The following is a 27,715-nucleotide window of genomic DNA, read 5'->3' on the forward strand; positions in this document are numbered from 1 at the left end:
AAACGCACGTGCATTCGAAGGAGACGATAAATTTTTAGAACAGGCTTTTAAAATTTAATGCGCAATCAAAATATATCATCGCGGTGGTAAATATTGCATGGTCTGCTCCGAGCTGGTTTTTTAACCGATGCGAAATGTACAGTGACTTGTTGGATTGTTTAACATCCATACCTATATTATAAATTCCAAAGTAACTCTGTCTGTCTGTCTGTCTTTTACGCAATCAGGGCCAAACCGCTAATTTAATTGTGATAAGATACTCATATAGAAATACTTCAGGGTCTCAGGATGAACATAGGATACTTTTTTTTCTCATATTTGTAATATGTTCGATATATACCAATATATTAAAATACTTATGAATTTGACATGAAATTTATTCTGCCATGTTAATAACAGCCGTCGCTATACGACCGTTTCTAAGCAACGATTTGCAAAGTTTGTTGTTAGAAAACGTCACCCAAAATGAGCTTGCTTAACGCCTCTCTCTATTGAGAACTGTAAATAATTTCATAAATATATTTAATAAATATTCGTATAGTTCAAGCGGGCCTAGCCGCGTTCGGGTCCACTAGTAATATATATATGTATATGTAATATTAACAGTGTATGAGGCCAGGTGTAAATGCGACAGGTCGTGGAATCGATTCCCGCTTAATAAAAAATTATTTTCATTTCCTCCAGTAACTAGGCTAAGTCCAGGAACGGAAGTATCTTAATACGGAGAACGGAGTGCCTTAGCATTAGGTTCCCAGGTTCCCACTGTCTACTCAACTATGTACGAGATACAACGTAAAGTAAAAAAAAATTTAATAAAATATTATTATCATAGTATATCCTAAAATATCTTTATAAATTAGATATCAACGCGCGTAAAGCTGCGTTCAGTAACTTTTAACAAAAAGCTAGTAACAATCAAGTTAAAGAGTGAACCAAAATCTTTATATATATGTATAATTTAAATTCCATAGCAGTTAATACTTACAATCAATAGACAGACATTATTTATAATTACTTAAGTACGTGTTAACAGAGCTTAAAGAGTAGTTATAGAAAAACGACGCCAGAGGCTATATATTTCTTAACATTTTAAATATTAAATTTTCTAGTTATTCACCTATTATTATCTATATCTATACTTATAATAAAACTGTAAATCATCAAAACAGTGATTTTTAAAATTTATATCTGTGTGTTTGTTCGTGCTAATCTCAGAAACATCAGAACCGATTTAATGCTGTTTTCACTATTATATATTGTATATATAACTTTAGCTATTGATGTATAGATATTGTCTTTAAAATGATAATGTTATTAGAACACGAATTCAGATGAGAAATTCTATAATTGTTTTGTTTAAGGTTCGCAACTTAGAAGTAATATGGTATATTATTACAATTACCAACTTTAAAAAAAATATTATGAAAACGTATATTTATTACAGCCATACTCTAGAATTATAACCCTAATTATAAATTTAATATGTAATTACATGAAAATAAATAAATATTGCGATTTGCTCAACTATGTTAATAAGTTGTATGTGTAATTTGAAGATGAGCAATACTCGTTTAACCATGTAACCATGGTATTTAAATGTATGAAGCACATACAAAGATAAAAGATAACCTAATAGGTTAAGTTAATAAATTATTTTTCCTATTGCATTAAAATTAAACATTTTAAATTAAAATAAAGTAAATTATCGTAGCAAAGTACTGTATATAATATTTATTTGTTATACATAAATTAAAATGTGCCAATATTATGGCTTTTTTTAATATCGTTGGGGCATAAATGCGACTGTAACAGCGGTTATGGGTTCGATCCCCACTCGAGGGAATGTAATATTATTTATTAACATTTTCTTTTCTTCGCTCTGGCACTATAGCAAAAAAACCCGGCGTTGAATTCCGTCACCTAACACGTAATGCCTTGAAAAATTCAGTGAAAAGTGACGGAGTGTCTTACCACTAGGTTTTCTCTGCCTAAACTGCCGCGTGAGAGACACACACTGAAGCTGATGATGTTGTTGTTCAATAAACACAAATCGTAGCTAACAAAATATGGTTCCAACCTAGAGTAATTTAAAAGGCAGCAATTCTTTAGTGCTAATGGTTAAAAATCCCCTCAGTGGTATATTTAGAACTAATTGACGTCTCTATTACGCTAAGCTCTCAGTAGGGTTTTTGAAAAATAGTTGCCATAATTTAGTAGGAACGTTTACTAACTTCCCTATTGAGGAATCAATATTAAATGACTTCGAGATGACAAGTGAACACCTTTACAATTTGTCACAAAAATATTTAATGTGTACTTTCCTAATATAAACCTATATAAGAATAAGATTTAAAATGGACTACGGAAATATGGTGCGTACTTTTCTTGTTTAGTTTTATAAACTTATTTCTTTATTTTATATATGAAAATATCTATTACTTAAAATAAGGTTTTTAAGCCTCCTAGATCTATGATCTATATAGATTATGCTTTTAATATATACTTTATATCTTATTTAACTAGCTTTCCCCCCACTGTACCCCTCCAATGTTTTTTTTTTAAAACACGATTTTCTTTAAAACCGACAAAATATAAGCGCGAGTACGAACAAAAACCTACTTTTGGCGTCCAACACAAACCCATAGTAAATTTACAACGAATAAATATTGTAAGGGCTGATTTATGAAGTAAAAGCACCTCGATCCGATTCTCATATCGGGATGGTTTGAAATATGGGCACAGCCATTGTGATGTGAGAAACGGTGTTTAACAAGCACCGGGCACCAAACACCAAGTTTACTTGATCGATGGCAGAATTTACTCCCAACAATATTTTATAGCGTGAAAATACACTAAAACACCTGATTCCTTGGAATGCTAGATCTATCTTGTTTGTATACGGCGAAGCGTTTACCTCGCCTCGGCAAAATAACCACCATTATTATAGTTTCAATATGCATTCTTTGTTTATTAATAACCAGCTCGCTCAGATTGCATCTATATTTTATACTTTCCAATTACCATATGGCTATTTTACAGTCTAATAGCTGCTGGAGTTTCTTATTAAACATTTGAAATTATTCCTTAAATAAACACACGAGGCATTAGCTAAAAACAAATTAATCGATTCGAAAATATCGATTTTCAATGAAAAATGGCATCGTAATAGCACCCCTGAGTGTATTTGAATTTATCACAACAAGCCTAAGGCTATTAAAGCAACTATTAATTTAACAGATAATTCCGAACAAGCTCATTATGCACAGCGGTGACTAAGACCTCAAATTAATCGTCAGTAGGCGCTCGAGATAGTAAATCTAAATTAATACCTACGTGAGTGGGTGACGAGAGTGACCTGGACTTCAGAGAGTACGAGATAGGAGCGATTTAGGTGTATATTTTCAAATTACTTTAATTACGCCAAAGTCTTATCGTTTGAAATTAGTGATGCATTAAGACATTTCTTGTTTTTGCAAAGGCACTCCGTTCCCCAATTTCTGCCAACTTCTGGAAGCATTGGACATCAGAGCGAAGAAATTATAAAATGAAATATTTAATTTCAATTGTATTTGCACGCTTGTGGCTCAGCGCTACGACTGGCCTCAAGATAATTTAATTGAAATAATAAAATTTGAATTTATAAATTAATCTCATTAGGACAGACATACCTTCACTAAGGAAAAGGTTAACCAGGTAATAGATTAATTCACTTCTACTCGTACTTGCACCACTTTTTTACACTTTGGAAGTTAATACAATATATTCAGTCAGCTCGAAAGGAATTGCGTCATTTGTCACGTTTCTTCATGCGCTTGCGCAACTTACTCGCGTCTCTTCGTGCTTTCCACTAATAAATGCTCTAGCTTTAGTAAGCTATCATATATTTAAATACTAACTAAACCTTTTAACTGTCAGTACAACATTACACCATGGGGAATTGCCTTCATTTTAAATCATTGCAACAATCATTACAAGCAGCTTATAATTGTATTTATTTAAGCCCTCTCTCCATCTTATTCATTATGCCAGCATAACCTTTAAAGGAAGTTTTATTACTGAACGCCTTATACGTTGTGACGTCTTAATAAATCCATAGGAGTTGTAGGTTCTACACGTGCAGCCGTGCTGTGGACGACAACAAATTGTCAACAGGTCGGCCGCGTGCGTCATGTTCCTGAGATTTATGCGTTGGTACGATGCGGACGCACAAATTGGAGGACGGTTCGTGTACCAGATCCAAATGCCATTAACTCGTTTATGCATAACAAGCTTACATTACTATTCTAGCCGAAAGAAATAAGAATTTTCAATGAACATCCAAACTGTATTATTTAACATTTTAAAATGTCTGTTTATATTATTGTTTTAAGTAGGAAAACGAGTTTTTTCTCGTATTTTCTATTTGCTTTCATAAAAATCGCTAGTTGAGTTTGCAAAAATAAAGCAGTATATTCTGGTTGTAGCATAGGGCAAAGGTTGCAACTTGTTATGGGGGGAACGGACCTTAATTACACTATTACTATGCGATACTGCAGCTGCCAGCCAGGTAAGATTTCTTCCTAAACACACGCAATTCATAATGAAAATTATTATAACAGCCTCTACAAACAGAACGACATTATAATTGACGTCATATACTAACTAACTAGCTACTATAATAGCCTATAATACATCACAGTATAATGAAATAAGTTAAATCTCTCTCTCTCTCTCTCTGTTCGATCTTTAAAAATAATCCCGACTTACGTAGGTACAAAGGTAAAAAACATTATTTTTGGTTATATTAATATGAACTAAAATAAACTTTGGCTAAAAGAAACTTATTCCACATATAGCAGGGTAGGCAGAGGGAACACAGTGTTAAGACACACCATTTCTGACTATCCGCCGAATTTACGAGGCATAGCATGTTGAGTGACGAAACTCAACGCTGCCAAAGCCAAGAAATCAAAATATAATTAAATAATAATATATTCCACTAGGAATCGAATCCACAACCGACGCATTACAGTCACCCGCTTGTACCTAAAACAATATAATATTAAACCACGTTTAATTCAATAAGGTCAAGTTCATTATGCAGTACGTGTGTACGCGTTCCCTTATCCACCTTACCCTTTGATTCTTAGTTATCTTCGAATAGTAAACGATTTGTTGTCGTCCAAAACATATTGAAAGTTTCATCTTGGTACTGTCACTCTCAAAAGTGTTAATAGGACATTTATAATAATAAAATTAAACATCTTAATTAATCTTTTCATATAAATATAAGAAAAAGATATTTACGAAGTTTATTCTATATATACATATATAAGTTATGAAAAACAAAAATTAGTTGTTGATTTTCTTTCCTTTTAAATAGAAAATTTTATTATTGGTACTTAACGATATTCTATATTGCCTAAAATGATTTGAAAATATCCATATATATTTGATACACAAATTATTATTTAGCTTAGATGTAACTAAATGCAACCAATTTTCAGTTTCCAATAACAGAACTGTTACTTGAGAGCTGTTGTATAGGAACGGAGTGTCCTAACACTAAGTTCTCAAGTAACGGTGAAGCGAAATTAATTAATTTTATTATAATTATTATTCAAAAATACGTAGAAAACATGTAAATATAAAATTTTGTTTAAAACATTAGTTTATTTATTACTAACACTAGAATATTTACAATAGCTAACATTAATAGTATTTAAAGTTCAGAAACATTTCCCCCACGTCTGTATCTTTAGTCCAGGGCTCAGTCCAACTATGTGACATTTCCCCGCATCCACTATCTAAAAGGTAATGTCAATGCTTGAGGTAAAGTTAAAGGTCACTAAAGAACAACAAGTTTAATACTTCGGTAGCAACAATTACACATGAAATTCTATTAAGAAATAAGTATATATTGTTAGGTAAAGCAATTCGATATCTATTAAGATTTTGCATATATATCTCTACAATAATAGATAAGACTAATTAAAAAAATTCTAGCCAAACAAATCTCAAACACTACCTTCAGAATAGATTTTTTTAGCTTCACCTGTATATCGCCTTTAGCAGGGTAGACAGAGGTAGCCTAGTGTTAAAACACCCCGCTCCACTTTTACTACCGAATTCTGAAGGCATTGCGTGTTGAAAATATTAAATACTAGCGGTCCGCTCGCGGTTTCACCCGCGTGAACTATGTCATTATTAATTTCTGTCTCCATGACTACGTCCTAGTGACGTCTATGCAAAATTTGAGACTCCTAGCATTTGTAATAACGAAGTTTTATACAAACTTTCAACCCCAAAAACAACCCCTTAGAAGTCGAATATTGCAAATTCCCGTCTTAGCGAGCACCTACGTCCTATAAGTAACTCCTATGCAAAATTTGAGATTCCTAGCATATGTAGTTTCTGAGATTTCGTCATGAGTGAGTGACCTTTCGATTTTATATATATAGATAAAAGATTTTGCATATATATCTCTACAATGATAGATAAGACTAATTAAATAAATTCTAGCCAAACAAATCTGAAACACTACAAGAAGAATAGATTTTTTTGGCTGTAATGGTAGGCAGAGGTAGCCTAGTGTTAAGACACTCAGCTCCACTTTTTCTACCGAATTCTGAAGGCATTGCGTGTTGAAAATATTAAATATTACATTTCCTCGAATGGGAATCGAATCCACACTTGAGCCTACGCCACGACGAGCCTCAGATCAGATTAGAATTTAAAATTAACATTGTTTATCAAACCCCAACATAAACTTTAACAGTATAACGATTATTGGCTTTATCAAAGGAAATAATTTAGCTCGACCGTACTCCTTTACATAGCCCTATGCATTGTAAAATAATTTTCACATACAAGGCGCAAAAGCTGGCGGCACTACTTAATATAAACATTAAACTTTAGTGGTTCCCATTCACAGTTTCTACTAATGGGTAAAGCATGTAACAGAGTCGTAGATATGGTGATATGCTATTCTTATCAACAATAAGAATCGTTTGAACATAATTATATTGATGTTTCATTATAAATAGATACATTCTCACATTACGTTTAAAGGTACTTATGGTATTTTTGGTCTTTGAATTGTTAGTTGAATTATTTTTCCCTATATTTAGTATAAAAAAGTGATTTTGACACTGATTTTAATTTTTTTTTTTAAATGTTTTTTCCAATGAAAAAAATATATAGATAGAAGGTGGACGGACATCGTCGTCCATAGCTATCTACTCGTATATATAAAAAAATGACAGTATGAGATTTAAGGCCATAATCATCGCACGCAGTCTAGTACTTTCATATCGCTCCATTGCAAAAAAAATAATATATATGAAAATATTATATAGAATAAATAGATAGATAGAGTATAATACTTTAACTTTCTTTTCCAACAGTGAACAAGAAGCAGCAGTGATGAAAGCAAACCCGTGGCTCTACCACTATTATGCTGTTCAGTCGAAACTGCACTATGGGCTGGCTTACGAGGCAGCTACCAGAATGTATGGACCTCCCCCACCAGATATACAAGTGTATCCTTCAAATATACAGTATACTGCACCACCAGTCTGTATAAATGGAAATCAACCAGTTGCTATGCCAAATTCCTCTGTACAACCTCATATACCACACATTCCACCGCATTTAACTCCCATACATTATGCCTATGAGAGGCATGATAATGGACCAGTCGACTACTCCGTGTCCCTTCAGGAAAACAGGTAGGCTTTAAATGGTTTTTTTATTTATCATCCATATAAATCGAAAACTTGACATCGATATGTACAAAAGTATTTTCTATAATATTTATACCACTATTCTACACTTATGATAAAATACCCCAAGTTTAACTTTAGATTTCTATTCCAGGTACCATAACCTGCGAGTAGAAGATACACGGCAACCTAATGCAAAACGAAAAAAATCAGAAGATAAAACACCCATCACAAACATATCCCCTCACATAACATCTAATGGTGACACATTAGTAGCGACAGCTACGATAACCAATCGAAGACCTGGTTCCAAGAACTATAATATAACAGAAACCGAGATGGACCAGTGGAATCCTAGTCCTACGTGGTCGGAGTCAGCGCTCCAAAAAGTTCCTGATGTTTGCCATCAAGACTTGGCACCTTACGTCACTACAACCCCTCCAACGCCTTCAGGAACCCCTACAGCTTACACACAAAATTATCACACGTTCGTCTTCGATTGGTCTCCAGAACAATATGTTCCACATACAAATAGATGTAGTACAGTCACAACTGAAAGTTCCTATCATTGGAATAGGGGTCAGAGGGCGTTCGCAAATGATGGGGAGGAATGCACCAGAATACGAGTCAAAACACCTGATGCTATTAGAGATGAAAATCTTAGAAGGCCTATAGGTATTGATAACTTTTAATATATTTTTTAAATGTTTGCCCTATATAATTTTTTTTCAGCTTCTCGCTGTATCACTTTCCACCGAATTTTGATGACCTTGCCATTTGTGTGGCAGCACTCAACGCCGCGCTTTGCCTCAACACCAGTTCGAACACATGAAAATATTAAATATTTCATTTACTCGAGTGGGAATCGAACAAACAACCTGTCTTTTTCTCAGTCACACGTGTTTGCCACTTAAGATTAATCTTAAGTCTAGAGTTTATCAAGTTGTAATTTTCAATATTTAAATTATATATTTTGTTCCAGATCGTCCCCACCCCGACTCACCAAATGCAAAGAAACCTGCATTATAACTAGAATAATATTGTTTAGTATATAAATATAGAATAATATATTGTTACCTTATACTCTTAGTTGTTAACTACCCACATGAGGTAAGCGTTCTGGAACTCTCCTGTGATGTGTTTATTAAGAATTTGTAAAATAGCGTGTACAAACTCAATGTCACATTAAATGTGAGGAATTAGTGTAATTATGTATATTTTATGTAAATAAATTAATAAAATTTAGTTAAAAAAAGACAGGATCTGTCTCTATTTCTTGTGCAATTCTCAATTTTTCTTGTAATTAAAGTATAGTAATAAAACGATTTTATATCATAAAGTTTAAAATTAAAACCTCAGTCAAAAAATATATTTTTAAAATACAATATTAATCATTTTATTAATTTTGGATCAATTAATTATAAAAAGGCATAAAATTTCTTATATTATGGAGCCAGGTTAAAGATTTCTTAAATAATCGCTGAAACTTCGAGATTTATACTTCATAATTTTTAAGAAGAAATATTTTTTTCATTTCTTATTGCAGTCATAATTTCGTTGTTGTATGCGATCACTGTCCTATCCGTCCAATATTTTGAAATTATTATATGTATAGATTTTTAAGATTATTTAATTAATATTGTAAAAAATATTCTAAAGAAGACAGGTTTATATTATTAAATAATTGTTAATGGCAAAGGAGAATTTAAATTAAAAATTGATTATGAAAATAAAGGAAAATATAATTAAAAACAATCTTTTTTATTACAAGTGTGTTTATTAAACAATTCGTGGTATACACGGTAGGTATAACAATTTTCTACTTAATTTAGACAAAACAATTTTAATTTAAAAAAATGTTTTATTAAGGAAGTATTTTCTGATAAATGCAAAACAGTATTTTTTACTTTACAAATATTTTAGAGAAAGAAATAAGTGTCTTGCATAAATTGCTAATCAGCAAATAATATAAAACTAATTAAACATTAATATGTACCTTATCTATTCAGGTCTAAGACGCATATTCCTTAACAAACAAAGATCCCTCGCTGTATCTTTCCTACCATATGGAGTAGACAAATCATAAAGTCTTAAAATCAGTGCAATATTAAAATTTTCTGGTAAAGCTTTTATCAACGTAGGAACAATTTCACTTGGCATCTTCTGCAACACAACTTGAGCTCTTTCTTGTCCACATTGTACAGCATATACCAAAAACTCGAAAATAAACTGTGTTTGAGGTGTGACGTCCCCATTTTTCCCTGCTAATTGCAAAAATGACTTATACAATACATCCAAAGCTGTTTGTAAAGGTTCTCGAATATTGGCTCCTGGGACGCTCTGTCCTTGGGAGTAATACATAGAATCAGAGGAGTTGTCATTTAGCCTTCTTACTTTATTAGAAGAACACATTGCATCTAGATCTTCTGAATCATCATGTCGACGCTTCCTAGATGTTGTAGATCTAAACGTCATACTGCTTTCAAGCGCCGCGTAAATAGCATATACGCATAATTTTGCCAATATAGCCGATTGTGGTTCAACTAATTCATCACATAACTTGGCATTATACAAATACTGAGGCAGTACGTGTGTTAAGAGGGCTTCAGTACACTTTTCAATATCTAAGTAAAACATCGCCAAAACAATATCTACTGATCTATCTAAGTCGTCTTGATATCTGAATTTAAGAGTTTCTTTAATGAGATTAGTCACGAACCATACAGAACCAGCTGTGTTTAAAAGACTTTTCACAATATGAGTGGCATCTATGTGTAAGTATCCTCTAGTTTTAACATCGTCCCACACTGTTTGTAGCTGCTCTAGTATTGGTTGACGAGAAACAATACAATGTGAAAAAGGTAATATCTTAGGTTTAGGTAGAACTGGAGGATGAATGTCATATTGCATTTTTCTTATAATCTGACACATCAACAGAGCCCTTTCTTTGAAGTTATCAATTTGACTTAATTCAACTTCACTTGGGGCTGAGGAAAATAGCTGTACCATATTTAAGGGTTTAATGAATGCTTCTTGATGAACAACATTCATGTAAGAGCACAACCAAACTGAAGCGCATACTGCTAGGGAAGCCATTTTCTGTCTCATTGAATCCAGCATTCGCTTAACATCTGTAGAGGAAATTGAACCCTGTTCCCATGCAAATAAAACCTCTTTCATAACACCTGCCACATTTGTGCACAAATCATGTGGTTTTAAATTAGTATTCTTAAAGTCAAAATCTGAAGCACTAAGGTGATGAATAAAAATGTCAACTAACTGAGAATCACATTTTTGCAAAATTTGATCAGGTGATTTATAAACACCTTTGTGAGCCATACAGTCCTTAACCCACAGTTCAAAAAATGAGTCTCCATTTTCGTCAAGAACAGCTTCAGCTCCATACTCTTGTACAATAGAGCATAATATTAAAAATGATATATCAAATATGTAAACTTTTGATTGTGATGCTCCTTTTTCACTAGCTGTCAGGAGAGCAAATTCATTAAATTTAATTAATCTTGATGCAAATAATTTTAACTTTCCCTCTACTGTGGCAACGGCGAGTATAGTGTCTAATGTTGTTCCACCAACAATTTGGCATAGCATTGGGTACAAGGAATCCTGAGTTTTATGAAAATCACCTCCCATTGTTTTAAGCATACCGGCCAATGTCGGCTCTGCCCGAGTTATGAAAGATGGAACTGAACCTTGTAGGCCAGTTGGTTCTAGTTTTTGTAATTTAACATCTTTGCTTTCCCTTTTCTGACTAAAATAAGCCAACTGAGTTTCTGATATAACATTCAATTTCACCAAAGGTTCCAATAGTGAAACAATACTATTGCAAGAATTCTTGGCATCAACAACATCTAGCAAGGGAGTGCCTTGTAATAACTTTTCAAATGCTTCAATTACTTCTGCTGATGCGTCTCCTTCTTTATTACTGGTGCCACAAATATTATGAACATAACTTATGATTTGTGGTAGTTTAAGGAAAGTAAATGCCGCCCAAAGAGCCTGTTTAGAAGCATCCTTACTGGCATCATTTAGGGATACAAAACATGCTCTAATCAATTCACAATATAGTCTTGATAATGGGTAAGCCTTAATTCTTTGTATCATTATCAGTTGTCCTGAAAGTTGATGTACATCGGCACTTGGATTTGCCAAAACATTTACAGCTATTAAAGCTTGTAAGCAATGACTTACAGCCTCTGGTTTATTGTTCAGTGGGGCAATTTTTTCTATATCCATATTACAAATCTTTTGCAAAGTATCATGGATTGTAACTGGAGCTTTGAACTGTGTATTCATCATCATAAAAGCTGTTATCTCTTGACATTTCTTTGTGACTTCATTATATTCATCAGATTCATTTTGCTTTGCTAAATAAAACATAGCTATAAGAAAATCTGAATTTACTATTGAAGTTAATAGTAATGTTGATTTCTCAAGTAATTCTTGACTCTGTATCGGATTAGAAGATGGATATTTACTTAATGAATAATGGTAGACTTGGAGTAACCATAAAATTATTGATGATACGGCAAACGCCAATATTTCCTCTTCCATTTTACTTCGGCATGTTATGCTGTCAAGAAAACTCTCAAGGAACTCCAATAAACTTAAAATACAGTGAGGTTTATGGAAAGCGTCAAACTTGGCTATCCTTTGCAACACTGCGGCGTATGACACTAAATGTGATGCTAAAGAATGCTTGAGATACGAAATAACTAATTGATTAGCTCCACAGCCAACCATGGCCTGTTGAAGAATACAATCAGCCAGGTTATACAAATCTCCGCTAACTCCTCTTGGCAGAATAGTTTTAATATTTATTCCCCATTGTATATCTGTCCACCTTTCACGCCAAGCTTTTAAAATTAAAGCTTTAAGGGAACTTGTTTTACTTGTAATTTTTGATGCATCCATTTTCACCATGTTTATTAGGAACCCTTCTAATGAAAGTCTGATTATTTAATTGTTCATAACTAAATCTTACACTTTAAATTAAGCTAAACGTAGATATTAAAGAAATCCTAATCCACTAAATCCTTTTAAAACAACACTATTTACCCATAATTACAAATATACTAATGTGACGTTTATAAATCATACACAGTCAGTTTTGTTACAGATTATTTATATCTTGGTCCTATATTCAAGAACCGAATATGAGATAAACCATATATATATTTTATATAATATTTGGTCTTAAAAAACGTGTTTTTGCTTTAAAATATTAAAATAACCACTAATTATTAGAAAATGTTCTTATTAAATACCTTTTCATTCGGAATCAGCCATTACATGTCAATGTCAAAGTCACATGTAGAGTCAACTGTTAGTAAACAGGAATATCGTTTAAACTTTAAAGTTTGTGTATATAATTTTTAAAATGAGTTTTAGAAATTATAAAGAAAAGATAGATGAAGGAGATACAGTGATCTTGTACTTAAGTAATAATCTTCACGCCATTGATGTGCGGCCTGAAATAAAAAATAAAAAAGGGGAAATGGTTGAGAATGTGTACCAAACAACATTCGGGGCACTAAAAGTCAAAAATTTAATAGGCATTGAGTACGGAAGCAGAGTAAGTCAATTTTGAATATATGAAGTTTAAACAGAATTGTATATCCGGCTTTGTATGGGGTATAAATTATTTTCCCAATGTGTACTGCACAATTAGGTTATGTTTATATCTTTATGTTTTTGCTTAAGTAAATTTAGTAAAATCAAATTAACAATAAATATCGTTACTAAAGAAACAAAATAGAACATTGAAATATTTATTTTACTACTTCTAAACATTATTCATAGAATTATATATTATTTAAATAGTATGTTGGTTTAGTTTTTATTAACTTCACAATGTATCCCATATGTAGGGGGGTGGCCAGAGACTTTTTATACTAACTTTTTGATTACTAACTTTTGAGAAATGTATTATTTGTTGAACTTGATGCAATGTTGTTTGTCTTTTTAATGAAGGAAGAAAATTTAAATTATTTAGTTTCCTAATTAAACCCACATCTGGGATACTTAATACATATATGGTGGTATTTTCAATACATATATTTTTTTGTTTGTAAGAATTTTTATAATATTTATATTAAATTCTGTATAAATATTTCTAAAACTTCATTGCCTGGAGGAAATAGTGATGAAGCTGCCTTTAACTTTTGATATTATTTTAAAACTTAGGTAGAATTATCGAAAGGTTGGGGCCATGTTCTTCAACCTACGCCAGAGCTGTGGTCATTGACATTGCCACATCGGACCCAAATTATATACACTCCGGATATTAGTATGATATTATTACAATTGGATTTAGTTCCTGGCAGCGTTGTTATTGAAGCAGGTAAGATATGGAAGATATTTTTCTCATCCCAAAAAAAAACCAATTGATTTAATCAAATGATTACAATCTGATTAGAAAACTTATATTCTTAAGTCTAATGATTTAAAAGAAGTTCTTACTAACTGTTTTAATTCTTTCATTTTTACAACAAACACAGTTTTACAGCATTATTAAATACATAATAAATAAAAGTTTTCATATGTATAATTTTTTAGCTTCATAGTTTGGTTTTTTTATAAGCAAGCTTAGTATTTCCAGTGAAGTGCACTGTTTTAAACATCTATCTTAAGGAAGCTCATAAATTAACCAAAAAAATATTTTTTTTAATATAACCTAATACTGCCGATGTTGAGGGACTTAAGTGTATTATATCATGGACTGACAGATGTAGGTTGTACCATAATTCCCATTAAACATCACAATATTTCTCTAGGTAGCCAGGGAAAATGGAGTGCTAAACGCTACAGTCTCTACATGTGTCCTTAGCCTTATTTGCTATTGTCAACCTCTTCATACATACCCTCCATGAGGTCCTAATGGTTTTCAAGTGGCCTTTCTCCAGTATCAACGATACCATTTTCTCGAAGGTCAAGCAAGGTCTCTTCCTACTTCTATTACAATATTACTATTCATATTGTATTAAACATAAGCATTTTTTTATATAGGCACAGGAAGTGGTTCGTTAACTCACGCGTTAATTCGCCGCGTACGTCCGCACGGTCACGTGTACACATTCGACTTTCACGATCACAGGGCTAAAGTAGCTGAGGAAGAATTCGAATCTCATGGACTCGCTGAATTTGTTACGGTTAGTATATTAAATATTAATTAGTTATTTGGTAATTTCTTATTTAGAAGCCGTCACGGATGGAACAGCATCTGACTGAAATCTGATGGTTGTGGGTTCGATCTTTAATAATTTATTTCATTTCCCCACCGTGGCTTACAAAACGTGACGTTGAGTTCCGCCATTAAATATTGTCTCTAGTGTCTCCAAAGTAGGCGGAAAGTGGGATGTATCGATAATATCTGCGTACCTTTCTATACGGCGAAGATGCCCAATCGATATATTATGGTAATTAGTTGCATAGTAAATTTTGATGATTAATTCTAGAAAATCTCTAGAAATGTATTTAATAATTTAAAGTACTATTTTAGTTATCGGTGAATCTGGGATATTTTCTGGGGGGTGGTCTGAAGTTAAGCTTTGAAAAGATATATACCTACATGTAAACGTTATTTTTTTATTGTTAAAGCAAATTTATTGTTAGTAAAGTTTGTGGGTATTATGGGGTGAGGCCCGGGCCACCTGGGCCCCCTATTCATTGGCCCATGATTTTAGTACAAAATTATCTCGAAAATTTCAAACAGGCTGGTCACAGAGACGTACTAGCAGATGGATTCGGTGAAGACCTTACTGGAAAAGCAAGTGCCGTATTCTTAGATCTACCCAGCCCTTGGCTAGGTGTTGTTCATGCCGTTAAGGCAATGAAGATTAGAGGTATGTTCATTGTAGTAGAAATCATTCTTATAATTTGTCGTAAATTTATTTCTATAATGTAATAAAATCGTAACTGATTGGTGTCTGTCTACAAGGATGGTAGGTACGAATAAATATCGGTGGAATTTAATAACGTACCTACCTAATAGACTCCAAAGAAATTACAAGCAAAAATTTTGTCTGTTTTTCTGTACGTTTGTTTACTTTAATCTCATAATTGGCTTAGCCGATTTTATTGCAGTTTTCACTGTTGTGTTTTGGCGAGCTTCCCTTATTTCAATCGTTTAATAAATAAAATGTTGTAGCTATAATAAGTGAAAGTTTTATTTAATTGATTGACTGAAGTCAGTAATTTAGAAGAATAAATTAATAAGTAGGTAATGAAGCCGCGAGCGGGTCACTAGTGCAAACTAGTAATAATGTAAAATAATGCAAATAATAAAATAATAATGTAATGTCGAGCTCGAAATTCAAAATCGTAACATAATGAAACGGCTTTAGGGGTTTTTATTTTCTAACGCTAATATTTTTAAATGTTACATTTTCTTAATAGAAAAAAATTATCAGCTTTACGCTGTATCCCGCACACAGCGGGTGGACACAGAGGGAACCTAGTGTTATGACACTCCTTTCCCCAGTTTCCGCCGAATTCTATAAGCATTGTCTTAATGTTTTTTTGTAAATAGTGTTGTTTCAAATTTATTCATCATTTTACAAATTGAGTATTAAAAAATATACATATAATATAAATTGAATAAGAAATATTGGTATTTATTTAGCAAAATAGACAATTAATCACACAACCAAGAATCTGTTAAACCTGTTATACCATTAGTAATTTAAATACTTCATCTAGATGCAAATAGAATCCAAACGAATCCGTTTAAGACACAATCCATTTGTTTGAATCGTTAATAAAGTCATAAAGTATGGCGAAAATATATCTAACGTTTTAAATGGTTAATAATAATATAATTTGTTTTTTGTTTAGGTTTTTTTAGATATAAAACAGTTTATAAATAAAACATTTGTATGGAAAGTAGCAGTAAAGTAGAGAAAATGATATAAGTTTAATTTTGCCCAATTGTGGTCATATAGTTCACTTGATCGAAGCTTCTAGTTGTATGTATCATATAAAATTATTATATGGGGATGTTATAGCGCAGGGGCACAAGGGGATGTAACGCGACGGTTAGGAGTTCGATGCCCACTCGGAGGAATGAATTATTATTTATTAATATTTTAATTTCTTCGCTCTAACACCAAAACCAAAGCCCAGGAATTGATCCCTCCAATCAAGACGTAACTAATCAACACGGAGTGTCTAAACACTATTTTCCCTCTGCCTACCCTGCATGCAAACATGCATACCTACATGCGAGATACAGCATGAAATGAAAGCTGTATAACATTAATTATACGCCATATCAATACAACGAGAACCCATGTAATTGTGAATTTAGTAAACCGACTTCACAATACACGATACATACCATTAGTGAAGCCAACGAAAGCAGCCATCTTGATAAAGATAAACTATCACAGAAGGAAACCACAGATCCTTATAAATCTATATCGATTGCAATCTGAGTGCCCAGTGTCGATTATACCGATCCGCTTGTAAGTTATTCTATTCTATTCATTAAACATGCTAGTGCTGAACTAGATAACGAATTTAAAATCGATTCATTGACTTCGACTCGGTTAACCTTAGATTTTACGCTAGGGTTGTGTGAATGCGAGTGTGAAATGATTGTATAATATCGATTTGTTTTTAGGATATTGCTGTCTGACTTTCGTTTATTTTACGAGTGAAAAGTTAAATATACGAGTTCAATCTGAAATTAAAGGCCGTCGTGACGCAGGGGTATAAGGGTGTGACCGTAACGCGGGCGGTTGTGGGTTCGATTCCCTCTCGAGGAAAAGAAATATTTACTTAAATTTATATTTCCGTTTCTTCGCTCTGGTATCGAGGCAAAATTGCGGAGGTGAGTTCCGCCATTCAACATGCCTCAAAAATTCGGCGGGGAACGCAGTGCTCTGCCTAGCCTGCTGTGTGCGGGATACAGCGTGAAGCAATTTTTTTTTAATTACATTAAAACAAATTATATGCTTTTCATGTTCTCGTAACACAAACGAAACCCGCTTTCTTTATTACCAGAGTTAATGAATTAACGAATCTAGAGATGCACGAAGATATTTAAAAATTATGCTAGTTATGTTCTTTGCCTAATAATGATTTTGAAAAAAAAAAAAATATATACTTCATAATGTGAGTGATGTTTTTTTATAGAATTAGCAAAGCTAATAATTAAATTAAATGATTTTAATATAAAATATTGTAAATTTTATAAATATAAAACTCTTATGTCTGAACAAATATAAAACTGACAGCCCTAAATCACTTTGCCTAATTGGTAGATCCTTATAAAACGTAGATACGCATCTCTTGCGCCGTCGCAAAATAAATGACACATTTTGTTATTCATATACCTATATAGCCTTCAGGCTTTTTGCTGCCCTATTGTTGGATGACAGTGACTTTTTACGTAGTGATGTAATGTACTAATGTAATTGGTGTTTTTGTCACAGATAATAAAATATAGATTGTATAAAGCTAATGCTGAGATGGCAATTTAAAAGATTTAGCCAATATTGTATTATTTCATTACTATTGCTGTGAATGTCGGTAATATTTTTTGAGCGTAATGTTATATGTCGTATATAACAAGGGAACCTAGTGTTAAGAAACACCGTTCACCACTTTTCACGGAATTTTCGAGATATTGCGTAACGTAACTCGTGTCCTTTGCCTTAGTACCCGACCGAAGAATTGAAAATATTAATAAATAATAATTCATTCCCCTGAATAAGAATGAACCCGCAACCGTCACGTTACAGTCCACGCTTGTGCCTCTAGCCAAGACGGCCTCATGTAATTCAAAGTCTATAATATTTTATCTATAATTTTGACCGTTTATTTTGAAAGTGGTGTAAGTCCATTTTTGAGAAAAATGAGCTATCACGTAATTCATGCTTAATTTAATGTATTTTTTTTATATATAAGTAGTCCGTGTTTAATTTCTCAAAAAAAAATCCCATGTTTTGAACAACTTAAAATCGGTCGGTAAATGAAATTGCATAATCATCGACATACTAACCTTTAATTTTCTCGAAACAAAAGAAAATGGACTTACACCACTCTCAAAATAAACGGTCCATTTAACAAAAGTTAGCAAATTTTCTATTCTTTCTCTTGTGGCGCTGGCTAAAGCCTAAGATAATCGGAAATACCACTTTGAATTTAAAAGACCTTTGGGAACACAGCACGTCATTATGCGACCGCTAATATGGTAACCCAAGTTTCTTTTACTTGCAATTACGCATTTCTTTTAGGAATAGCACAGACTGGGAACGTTAAGTACAATACAATACAATACAATACAATATACTTAATTGCACAAAAACAACAAAATTTATATGTTATAGTAAATTATAAATATCTAGTGTAATATCATAGGCTAGTCTTTAAATTATTTTTCAAGCAGTGAACTACTTTTGTAATTTATATAATTAAATTAATATATTGGAAATTATTACAATTTAAGAATATCTCAAAGGGATGAGATAGCCTATAGAAGCACATAGGTATGTTCAAATTCTGTAACAATCTGATTTTGTGCAAAAAAATTATTATTTTATCGATTAATACTAAATTAATTATAATATATATCTTATACCTATCCTATTGAGACTCGTTGTGGTGCAGGGATAAACGCGACAGGTTGTGAGTTCGATTCCCATTTAGGGAGAAATCTTTGCTCTGGTGGCGAAGCAAAGCGCAGCGATGAGAAAGAATTCGTCTAAGAATCGACACCGAAAATAGGAGGTAGAGTGTCATAACACTAAGTTCCCTCTGCTTACTCTACAGTATGCGGGATACAGCGTGAAGCAGAACAGCGACCAACTTCGTAAAGATACATTCAAATATATAATTTTAATTAGCCTTCATGCTATAAATGTATCTTTAAATAATTAAGGCCAGAATGACACAAAGTAAGGGAGCACCAAATAAAATACTACTTTCGTTAGTCGTACCTTACAGCCGATGCGTAAACAAAGTTCAAGGTATGGAGATCGGGAACATGCACTCAATTACGGATTCGCTAACAGCGCAAGTTACTATGGAACGTATTTTACTATTGAAGCGTAAGGAGTTTGTGGATATATAACCCTTCTTTGCATTTACATGTCTAATTATATAATTGTATTAGTAAATTACACTTTTTCTTTTATAATTGCTTTCTAAATATGTATAGAAATGGAGTTCACGCTGTATCCCGCACGCAGCAGGTTAGGCAGACGAAAACCAGTGTTAAAACCCTCCGCTTTTAATTTTCCGCCGAATTCTGCAAGCATTGCGGGAAAAGTAGCGTAACTCAACGCCGAGAGCCAAGAAAAATCCCTCTCATTTACACCGTCGATCGAAGTTTCTTTATTACATTGACATATGATAGTGATTGACATTTGCTTCCTCATCATTATCATAATATAAACATATTTTCTTGTACCGTTTATGAAAATTATAATTATAATAACATGCAAACTATGCAACTGACGTAATCACTACTGGGTAATACGTTCATTTTAATACACTATGTTTTGCTAGAATATAACTATATTAGTTAAAAAATTCAAGCAAGATCTAAAATTTTTAATTCTTTCTTAACAGTGTACTTGTGTGCCTTATTGAATGGAAAACGATAGCTATGGATTGAAATCCCGCTCGAAGTAAATTATAAATTTCATTTATTCAAAGAGATCAAATGTAACAAAGAAATAAGTATATAATTCAATACCTTTGAATTCCACCAGAATTCGACGGAAAGTGTGGAGTGTCTTAACACTAGGTTCCCTCTGCCTACCCTGCTGTGTGCGAGATACGGCGTGAAGCTGTATTGATTTAAGAATGGAATTATGATATAACTAATAAGTATCTCTCGGAGTACTTATAACAAAATCATGAAAATAAATTGTATAGAATTAGAACGGCACTTCTACATACATATGTCAATATGTTCAAACAATATTCCAACATAACAGAACTCCCTCCAAAACTCCTCATATACTATTACAATGGACGTTAAATATCTTCTATATCACAGGCGTATCTAACATGAAGTTCGGCTCGCTATGGTTTCTATAGACTTATTTATCGCCCGTCGGCCGTTGTCCAAATATGTCTTATTAATAAATGGTCACTCGGCGATGTGATGGTCTAAGGCCTAAGCTAACAATAGTTGAGAAATGTGCGTAGTGTTCTTTGTGAACCACGTTCAAAGTTCAAACTATGAAAAGGTAATACGTCTTTGTAAGTTTGTACGGCTAATTATCTGTACTATTTATGCTTTTTTTTATATGAGGATTTTCGATTTGTTAATATTGATTGAAGTAGAACAGAGTAAATTATTCTATTTTTTTTTGTATAATCTATTTTAATAAAAAATCGGTCAAGTGCGAATCGAACTCGCCTATCGAGTCGTTCCGTACCGATTTCAGGATTGTAGGTCAACGGAAAGTATAATTTATTAGTTGTCAAATTTTAGTTTTCATATTTCATTTTCATTTTGTATTCCCTCTTCTTACCAAATTTCAGAATTGTTGGTCCACGGGAAGTACCATAAAACTTTTGATTACGTGGCCAATTTTATACAAAATACAAAAAAACGATGCACTACGACCATAGTATGTAACTTACTAAGCATATGATTGCTTTAACTTGATTTTTTCTGTTCTATAAACGATCGTAGACCTGAAAATTTGAGATTAGTTATTGTACAATATTATCACAATATTATAACAAATCAATGTTATTGAACAATATTATCTAAATATGATAATAAATATAAAGGTTCCATTTTTTCCTTTCATGTACGGAACCCTAAAAAACGAGGTTAGCAATTTTATTACACAATTTAACAACATATTTTAGTTTCAACAATCAATCGAATCGACAATCCTCTGATTTCATTTGAGAAATAGCACAATTTTCCAACAAACCAACTCCTCAAAAATGAAAGCCATAAAAGAAATATTCACATCATCAGCATTCACTTAGCTAATAAAATGGAAACACATCCACAAATAAGGCTTTTAATGATATCCCAGCACTAAAACCAGCACTTACTAAGTGTCTCGCGGTAATCGCGGCGTTTAGTACACTTACAAATGCCTGGTCTCGGAACATGACGTATCAATGTAACCGAGCCCTCTTCCCTGGTGGTCTAGACGTAGAGCCAGCTAAAGTCTAATAAGACAGACCTTTACCTCATCTGTCTCGCTTGGGACGTTATCTTTTTCCTGAAAAATAGCTCTTATTGTACTTCAACAAAGAGAGTCAACCTTTAAATGGTTCTATGAATTTGAAGTGTAATTTTATTTATCTTTTTGTTGCATTCGTTTAATTATAAGATTTATTTGTTATAATTTATAATACCCTTTTTGGGAAACGTCAGTTGCACTCGTATATCTGCTGGCCATTATTATAGATAGCCATTATGTAAAAGATCTACGCATCAGCTGCGAAATACTAGGTAGAAGAATACAATAATTTAAATATTTATTTATTTTAGCTTCACACGCTATACTGCACTTAGCAGGGTAAACAGAAGGAATCTGAGAACCTAGAGTTAAGTCACTCCGTCCCAATTAAGACACTTCCGTTTCCCATTTTCTGCCGAATTCTTTAGTCATTGCGTGTTGAGAACTCAACGCCGCACTGTGCCTCGTTACCACAGTGAGAAAATGAAAGCACCGTAAAGTATCTGATTTCCTCCTAAAATGAGGATCGAACCCAATACGCTTATGCCGCTGCGCGACTGGCCTCTAAATATTTACATCACACTTAAAAATAAGAATTGAATAAAACGATTGCAATAATTTAAATATGCCTCAATCATGAAATAAGCAAATAGATTTAATACAACCTATTCCATCTATGTTATTTCAACGAAACCTTCTAAAACCATATAATATAAACATCTAAATTAACACATCAATGGACACATTGATCTCTTACACCTGTTCGTAGCGTAATCTAGTAAATACATGCAATATAAAACGATTTATTTCCATTTCCATTCAAATATCATCCATCTACAAGCATAGACTTCAGTCGTAAATCAGCGTCTCGGCTATCATCACAGTTCCAACCTCCAATACAATCGCAACTGGTCAAGTGTCAACACTCTCTGATAACTGACAATGTTATCGGCAACCACGGTGTCTTTTCATTCAAAACAGCTGTTAGGCACGAGCTGCTCGAGAACCTGATACAATAGTTGTTCTGCAATGTGGAAGATTAATCTTTTTAGTGTTTGGGGTCAGTTGTGGCCGGATTGTGTGGACTGTACGTCGCGAGTTCTGGGTTCGATTCGCTTTCGAAGAAGTCAGATATTTTAGTATTTTCATTGTCTCACTCGCACGAAGTAAGACAGAAAGTAGGGAGTGTCTTAACACTGAGCTTAAATCTGCTTACCCTGCAACATGCGGGATACAGCGTGAAGTTTATATCTTTTCTAAAAAATTTAAAGAAATAATGATGTTCCGTGTTGAATTACACAGTACAATTACATACCTTAATAATAATAACGACATTTTTCGATTCCAAACCAATTCTATTAAGACACGAGCCCATAAATAACTTAACGCAACGTTTCTAACGCGTTTAATTATCAAATCCAGCAATTACAGATAACGATCGGGGGATTGTCGAATACATACATATTTCATGCATATTTCTCGCACCCCCCAGGGGTACCCGGTTCGCGTACTTCGAAGATAACAATCTTATATCCTTGTTACTTTCCAAATACATGTCATAAGTGTAATAGCCACATGACACAGCCTGTCCCCTCGGGCGCTACTCGGCCAGCGTACCACCACCAACTTGACAATGCTGTCGAGCAATTCGCTGGTATTCTTTATAACAATAGTAATAAGATCGAATTATCAGCTATAAAACTTTCTCCAATGAAGTTCTAATAGTTGTGAATGTTTCCCAAAGAGCATCCAATTTTTAAACCAAGTACCATTCTAATTTGAGTTTTATGCGTGATGCTATAAGGATTCAGGTAGGTGTTCCTCAGGGTTGTTTTAAAGTTGGTAATGGTTGCGCCACTAAATCAAATGGTGGTCAATTAAGATAAAGCCCGGACCGACAGCTATGGACAATAGAGCATATGACTAATACAGCGTTTTGTTTGCCTAACTGAATTACAACCGAGCTGGTCGATAGTCTAATAGAATGTCTGTTTATAATGAATTTGTTTTGTGTGTTTTCTAATTCGTTGGCGATATAGGAATATTGTTTATTTACTGGTGTCTAAAGTATTTGTTTATAGGTTTAAGCTGTTTTAAGGTTTTTGAAGGGTTATAATAAATTTTAAAATATGAAATGTTACTTGCGGCGCAAACGCGGCTTCGTCCGCTTAAACTTATTGTAATATTATAACCAATTTTTTTACATTAATTTAGGACTATATGTTATTCTGATGTATCTATATACTGTGACGTTTACATAAAACTTTCACATTTGTAATATTAGTAAGATTTTATATAAATATTTTTGAAATAATAAGGTTTAATTTAGACCTCTTGTTCTTTCGTTGTTCGCCATCACTCTAGTTTATATATCTTCATTCTCCCTAAGGCGAAGTTTATTATTACTATGAGAGTATATATAAATAAAAAGGTATTTATTTACAAAGTAAACAATTTTAAATGTATCGATGTTATGCAAATTCCAACTTGATAAATAGTTCTAGTAGTAGTATTGAAATATGTAAGGTGTGACGATAAATTGTTTAAATTAAAACACAATTAATCGTTAGGTACCTATTGCAATTAAATTCGTTGTTAATTATCTGTGCATATTATCAGGGCGATAAGCTAATTTATAAAGTGAGAAAATGCTGCAACTAATTTATTTTACTTCTAATATTGTCAATGTCTTTATATCCAATAAGTACATAATTATTTAGAGAATAAAATAGACAGTATTATAAAAAAGTTAATTTTAACGTAATATTTGTTTAAAGCTTAGACATATATAGGAAAATTTATATCGAAACCGTTATCTTTCGGGGGTATAGGAATATTCAAATTTGTTTATGGTTTTCTTAAAAAAATATCTTTCTATCATAAAGGTGCCATAGTACCTTAAAAAATATTTATTCTATAGAATTCTGTCTTGGCAAATAATTATTCTATTGTTGAAAGAACTATTGAAAGAGTATAACCGAATAAGCGTAGGAAAGCTGCATTGGTTTTCAATGAATTGTTTATATAATTATAATATTTAGTTTTTTATTCAAAATCCATTTTATATAGCTTCATAAATACATGAATGAAGGACTCTACTAATAGTGTCTTTGAAGTTAGTGTCGTAAAGCTCTTTCTTTTCTTCTGTCTCCTGGCATTAATACCGGCATGCCTTGCCTTGCAACTTTATATAGAATTTAATAACCGTCCTAGGTAGATCATTGGCTCTTATGTCTTCGTGAAGCTAATTATACATTATATTTCTAACTTAGTAACCCCATCTGTACTAATCAAAATAATGGTTTTTTTTTTAGCAAACATACAAAATACCAAATATAACCATATTATAAAAACATTTAAGTTATATAATAAGGCGGTTATTTACGGTATGTTGATATTTGATACAAAGTAAGCCAAGTCTTATGCAGAACAAGTAATCCAGAACAACACGTACAAAGTAAGCCAAGTGAGGCCAAGCCAGGACAACACGTCAAAATGTTAGAAGACAGCTGCGCCAAGTTATCATTTCAACCAGATAATGATATTTAAGCCTAAATTCACTTCGTTTATAATTATCTCAGTTTATACATAATTAAATGACATATTTGTATTAGTCCAAAAGCGTTGCCATATTTTTGCTTAGATTGTCATAATGTAAAACTTATGTTTGGCGTCTAGCTCTCGTTGCTTTTAGGTCACTAGTTTATTTACGATACTAACTTTAATTTATAGTACGGTGTTATCTGCGTACGTATTTTATCGCCAACTAAATCGAATTCCATATTTGTGATTGATTGTTTATAAGTTTTAGGGTCTTATCAATTTCTAGTTCATCAACGATGACTCAAATCGAACGTTTGACTGGCTATTATTTATTTTGAATGACAAAACAAGTCTCTTTGATATATATTTCTCAATATTTCTTCTTATATTTATACGCTGTCAACAATTGTTACGTACATACATAAATTAAACTAAATTTCGATAATTCATAATTTCACAACGCCAAAATCGAATCTGGTACCATTAAATAATACCATAATTCAATGTATCACGTTATCTAACCTGATTGATATATTGCTGCAGCCTAAATCACTGGGAACCTATCAGGGGCTATCATAACTTCCATGACTGTTTTACATAAGACAAGAACCAGAACAATAGGCTCTGTAGTTGTAATATCTATATAGAATAGAATAGTATAGAATTAATTTAGACGTTAAGCTCCTTTCTACGACCCTTTACCTTGACTCGCCGCTCCCAGCATACCGCACGTCTTAACTACTCGCGTTTATATGTATATCTGCTATACGAGTTTGGCACGTGGCGATTTGTTATCTCGGTACTGTGATATTAATACATTTTGATATAAAATTATAATTTGTATGTTCATATTTTAGCATTCGGTTTATTGTTAGTATTGATTTTTTCACGCTTCACGCTCTATCCCGCATATAGCAGGGTAGGTAGAAGGAACCTTGTTTCCCATTTTCCGGCAAATTTTCATGACATTGCGTTATTGACTGTCGAAACTTAATGTACCGCTTTTTGCTTTGGTACCAGAGCGAAGACATTAAATTAGTAATAAAGTATACTTCCATCCCTCGAATGGGAATCGAACCCACACATACTGTCCTGTTACAGTTGCAGATGCCTACGCCTACAGCCTCTGGCATTGTAATTTTAAAAATCGACAATCCACATAAATGATTTTCTCCATTCTCTCTTTCATCCATTTTTTTGCCTTATCCTATTCATAGGTTTTATATAGCCCCGTTGTTTTCAGTCCAAGCTTCATGCGTATATCTCAGCATTATAATGATTCACGAAACCATTAAATCTATTGTATTTAGTACTTATAAAATAATAATTTACAACTCGCCCTCAGCGGGTAGGATAGACGTTTAAAATAATAAATCACAATTTAATCAAAGTTCATTAGAGGAATTATTTGTATTTTGTGACCAGGTGGGGGTCCGTGGGGGTCACTTGGAAATGATATAGTTTCAATATGCGAGACGTCGCCCGTAAACGCTGCTGTCGGCTGGTTATTTACACCGATTGCAGCCTGTTTATTATTTTCTGTCTATATTTTAAGTTGGTTTCGCGTGGGAATTTATTATAGTGCTGGCTTTTAGTCTTTGTATCTTGCATACAGCAGGGTAGGCAGAGGGATCATAGTGTTAAGACACTCCGGTGTCCACTTTCCGCCGCATTCTGGACGTCAGAGCGAAGAAATGGAAATATATATTTAAATTTATATTTCATATTCTCGAGTGGGGATCGAACCCACAACCGTCGTATTACAGTCACACCCTTGTGCCGCTGCGCCATGACGGCCTCAAATAATATCTAATATTAGAATTAAATTAAATCAGCTTCACGCAGTATCCCGCACACAGCAGGTTAGGCAGAGAGAACCTTCTCCATGAAGAAAAGAAATGGAAATATAAATTTAAATAAATATTTCACATCCTCGAGTAGGGATCGAACCCACGCCCAGTGGCGTTTGCTGTCAGACTTTGTGCTCCTGCGCCACCACCGGCCTCAATCTATATATATAAAAGGACTTGTCCTCACTGACTGAGGTAAGACGCACGCACAGCCGTAACCGCTCATGGTAGAAACGTGAAATTTGGACAGATGTTTACTTTCGTAATCTGGATATCCACTAAGAAGGGATTTTGGAAAATTTTAACCCTAAAGGGGCGAAATAGGGGTTGAAAGTTAGTATGGAAAAATTCTTAAATCGCCATCAATTTTTATAAAATTTGAAATTTAGACTCTTAATAATATTTCATTGAACACATGTTTCATGGTTTATTAGAA

The 27,715-nt window shown here is 33.1% G+C and overlaps 3 protein-coding genes across 3 annotated transcripts in view; 2 read left to right on the top strand and 1 right to left on the bottom strand.

Moving 5' to 3' along the window:
* The window catches only part of dysf (neuronal PAS domain protein dysfusion), a 118,841-nt gene extending 109,796 nt beyond the window's left edge, over window positions 1–9,045 (top strand). Inside the window, exons 10-12 of the mRNA XM_085189882.1 lie at window positions 7,386–7,709; window positions 7,858–8,378; window positions 8,686–9,045. Coding sequence (XP_085046008.1) covers window positions 7,386–7,709; window positions 7,858–8,378; window positions 8,686–8,732 — 892 coding nt within the window. The 3' untranslated portion in view covers window positions 8,733–9,045. The remainder of the gene's footprint in view (window positions 1–7,385; window positions 7,710–7,857; window positions 8,379–8,685) is intronic.
* Window positions 9,046–9,460: 415 nt separating this feature from the next.
* MED24 (mediator complex subunit 24) lies at window positions 9,461–12,812 on the bottom strand. Its single transcript, XM_085189886.1, has one exon. The coding sequence runs from the start codon at window positions 12,642–12,644 to the stop codon at window positions 9,705–9,707; it is 2,940 nt and encodes a 979-aa protein (XP_085046012.1). The 5' UTR covers window positions 12,645–12,812; the 3' UTR covers window positions 9,461–9,704.
* Window positions 12,813–13,015: 203 nt separating this feature from the next.
* Window positions 13,016–27,715, top strand: part of Trmt61 (tRNA methyltransferase 61) — a 55,903-nt gene continuing 41,203 nt past the window's right edge. Inside the window, exons 1-4 of the mRNA XM_085189887.1 lie at window positions 13,016–13,296; window positions 13,908–14,064; window positions 14,730–14,872; window positions 15,436–15,565. Coding sequence (XP_085046013.1) covers window positions 13,102–13,296; window positions 13,908–14,064; window positions 14,730–14,872; window positions 15,436–15,565 — 625 coding nt within the window. The 5' untranslated portion in view covers window positions 13,016–13,101. The remainder of the gene's footprint in view (window positions 13,297–13,907; window positions 14,065–14,729; window positions 14,873–15,435; window positions 15,566–27,715) is intronic.

This window comes from Heliconius melpomene, chromosome 9, assembly GCF_056956725.1.
Source record: "Heliconius melpomene rosina isolate 202511_hmr_F chromosome 9, ASM5695672v1, whole genome shotgun sequence".
Lineage (NCBI taxonomy): Eukaryota > Metazoa > Arthropoda > Insecta > Lepidoptera > Nymphalidae > Heliconius > Heliconius melpomene.

Coding starts and splice junctions, on each gene's coding strand:
- MED24 (XM_085189886.1), bottom strand. CDS start 12,644: ATGGTGAAAATGGATGCATCAAAAATTACAAGTAAAACAAGTTCCCTT.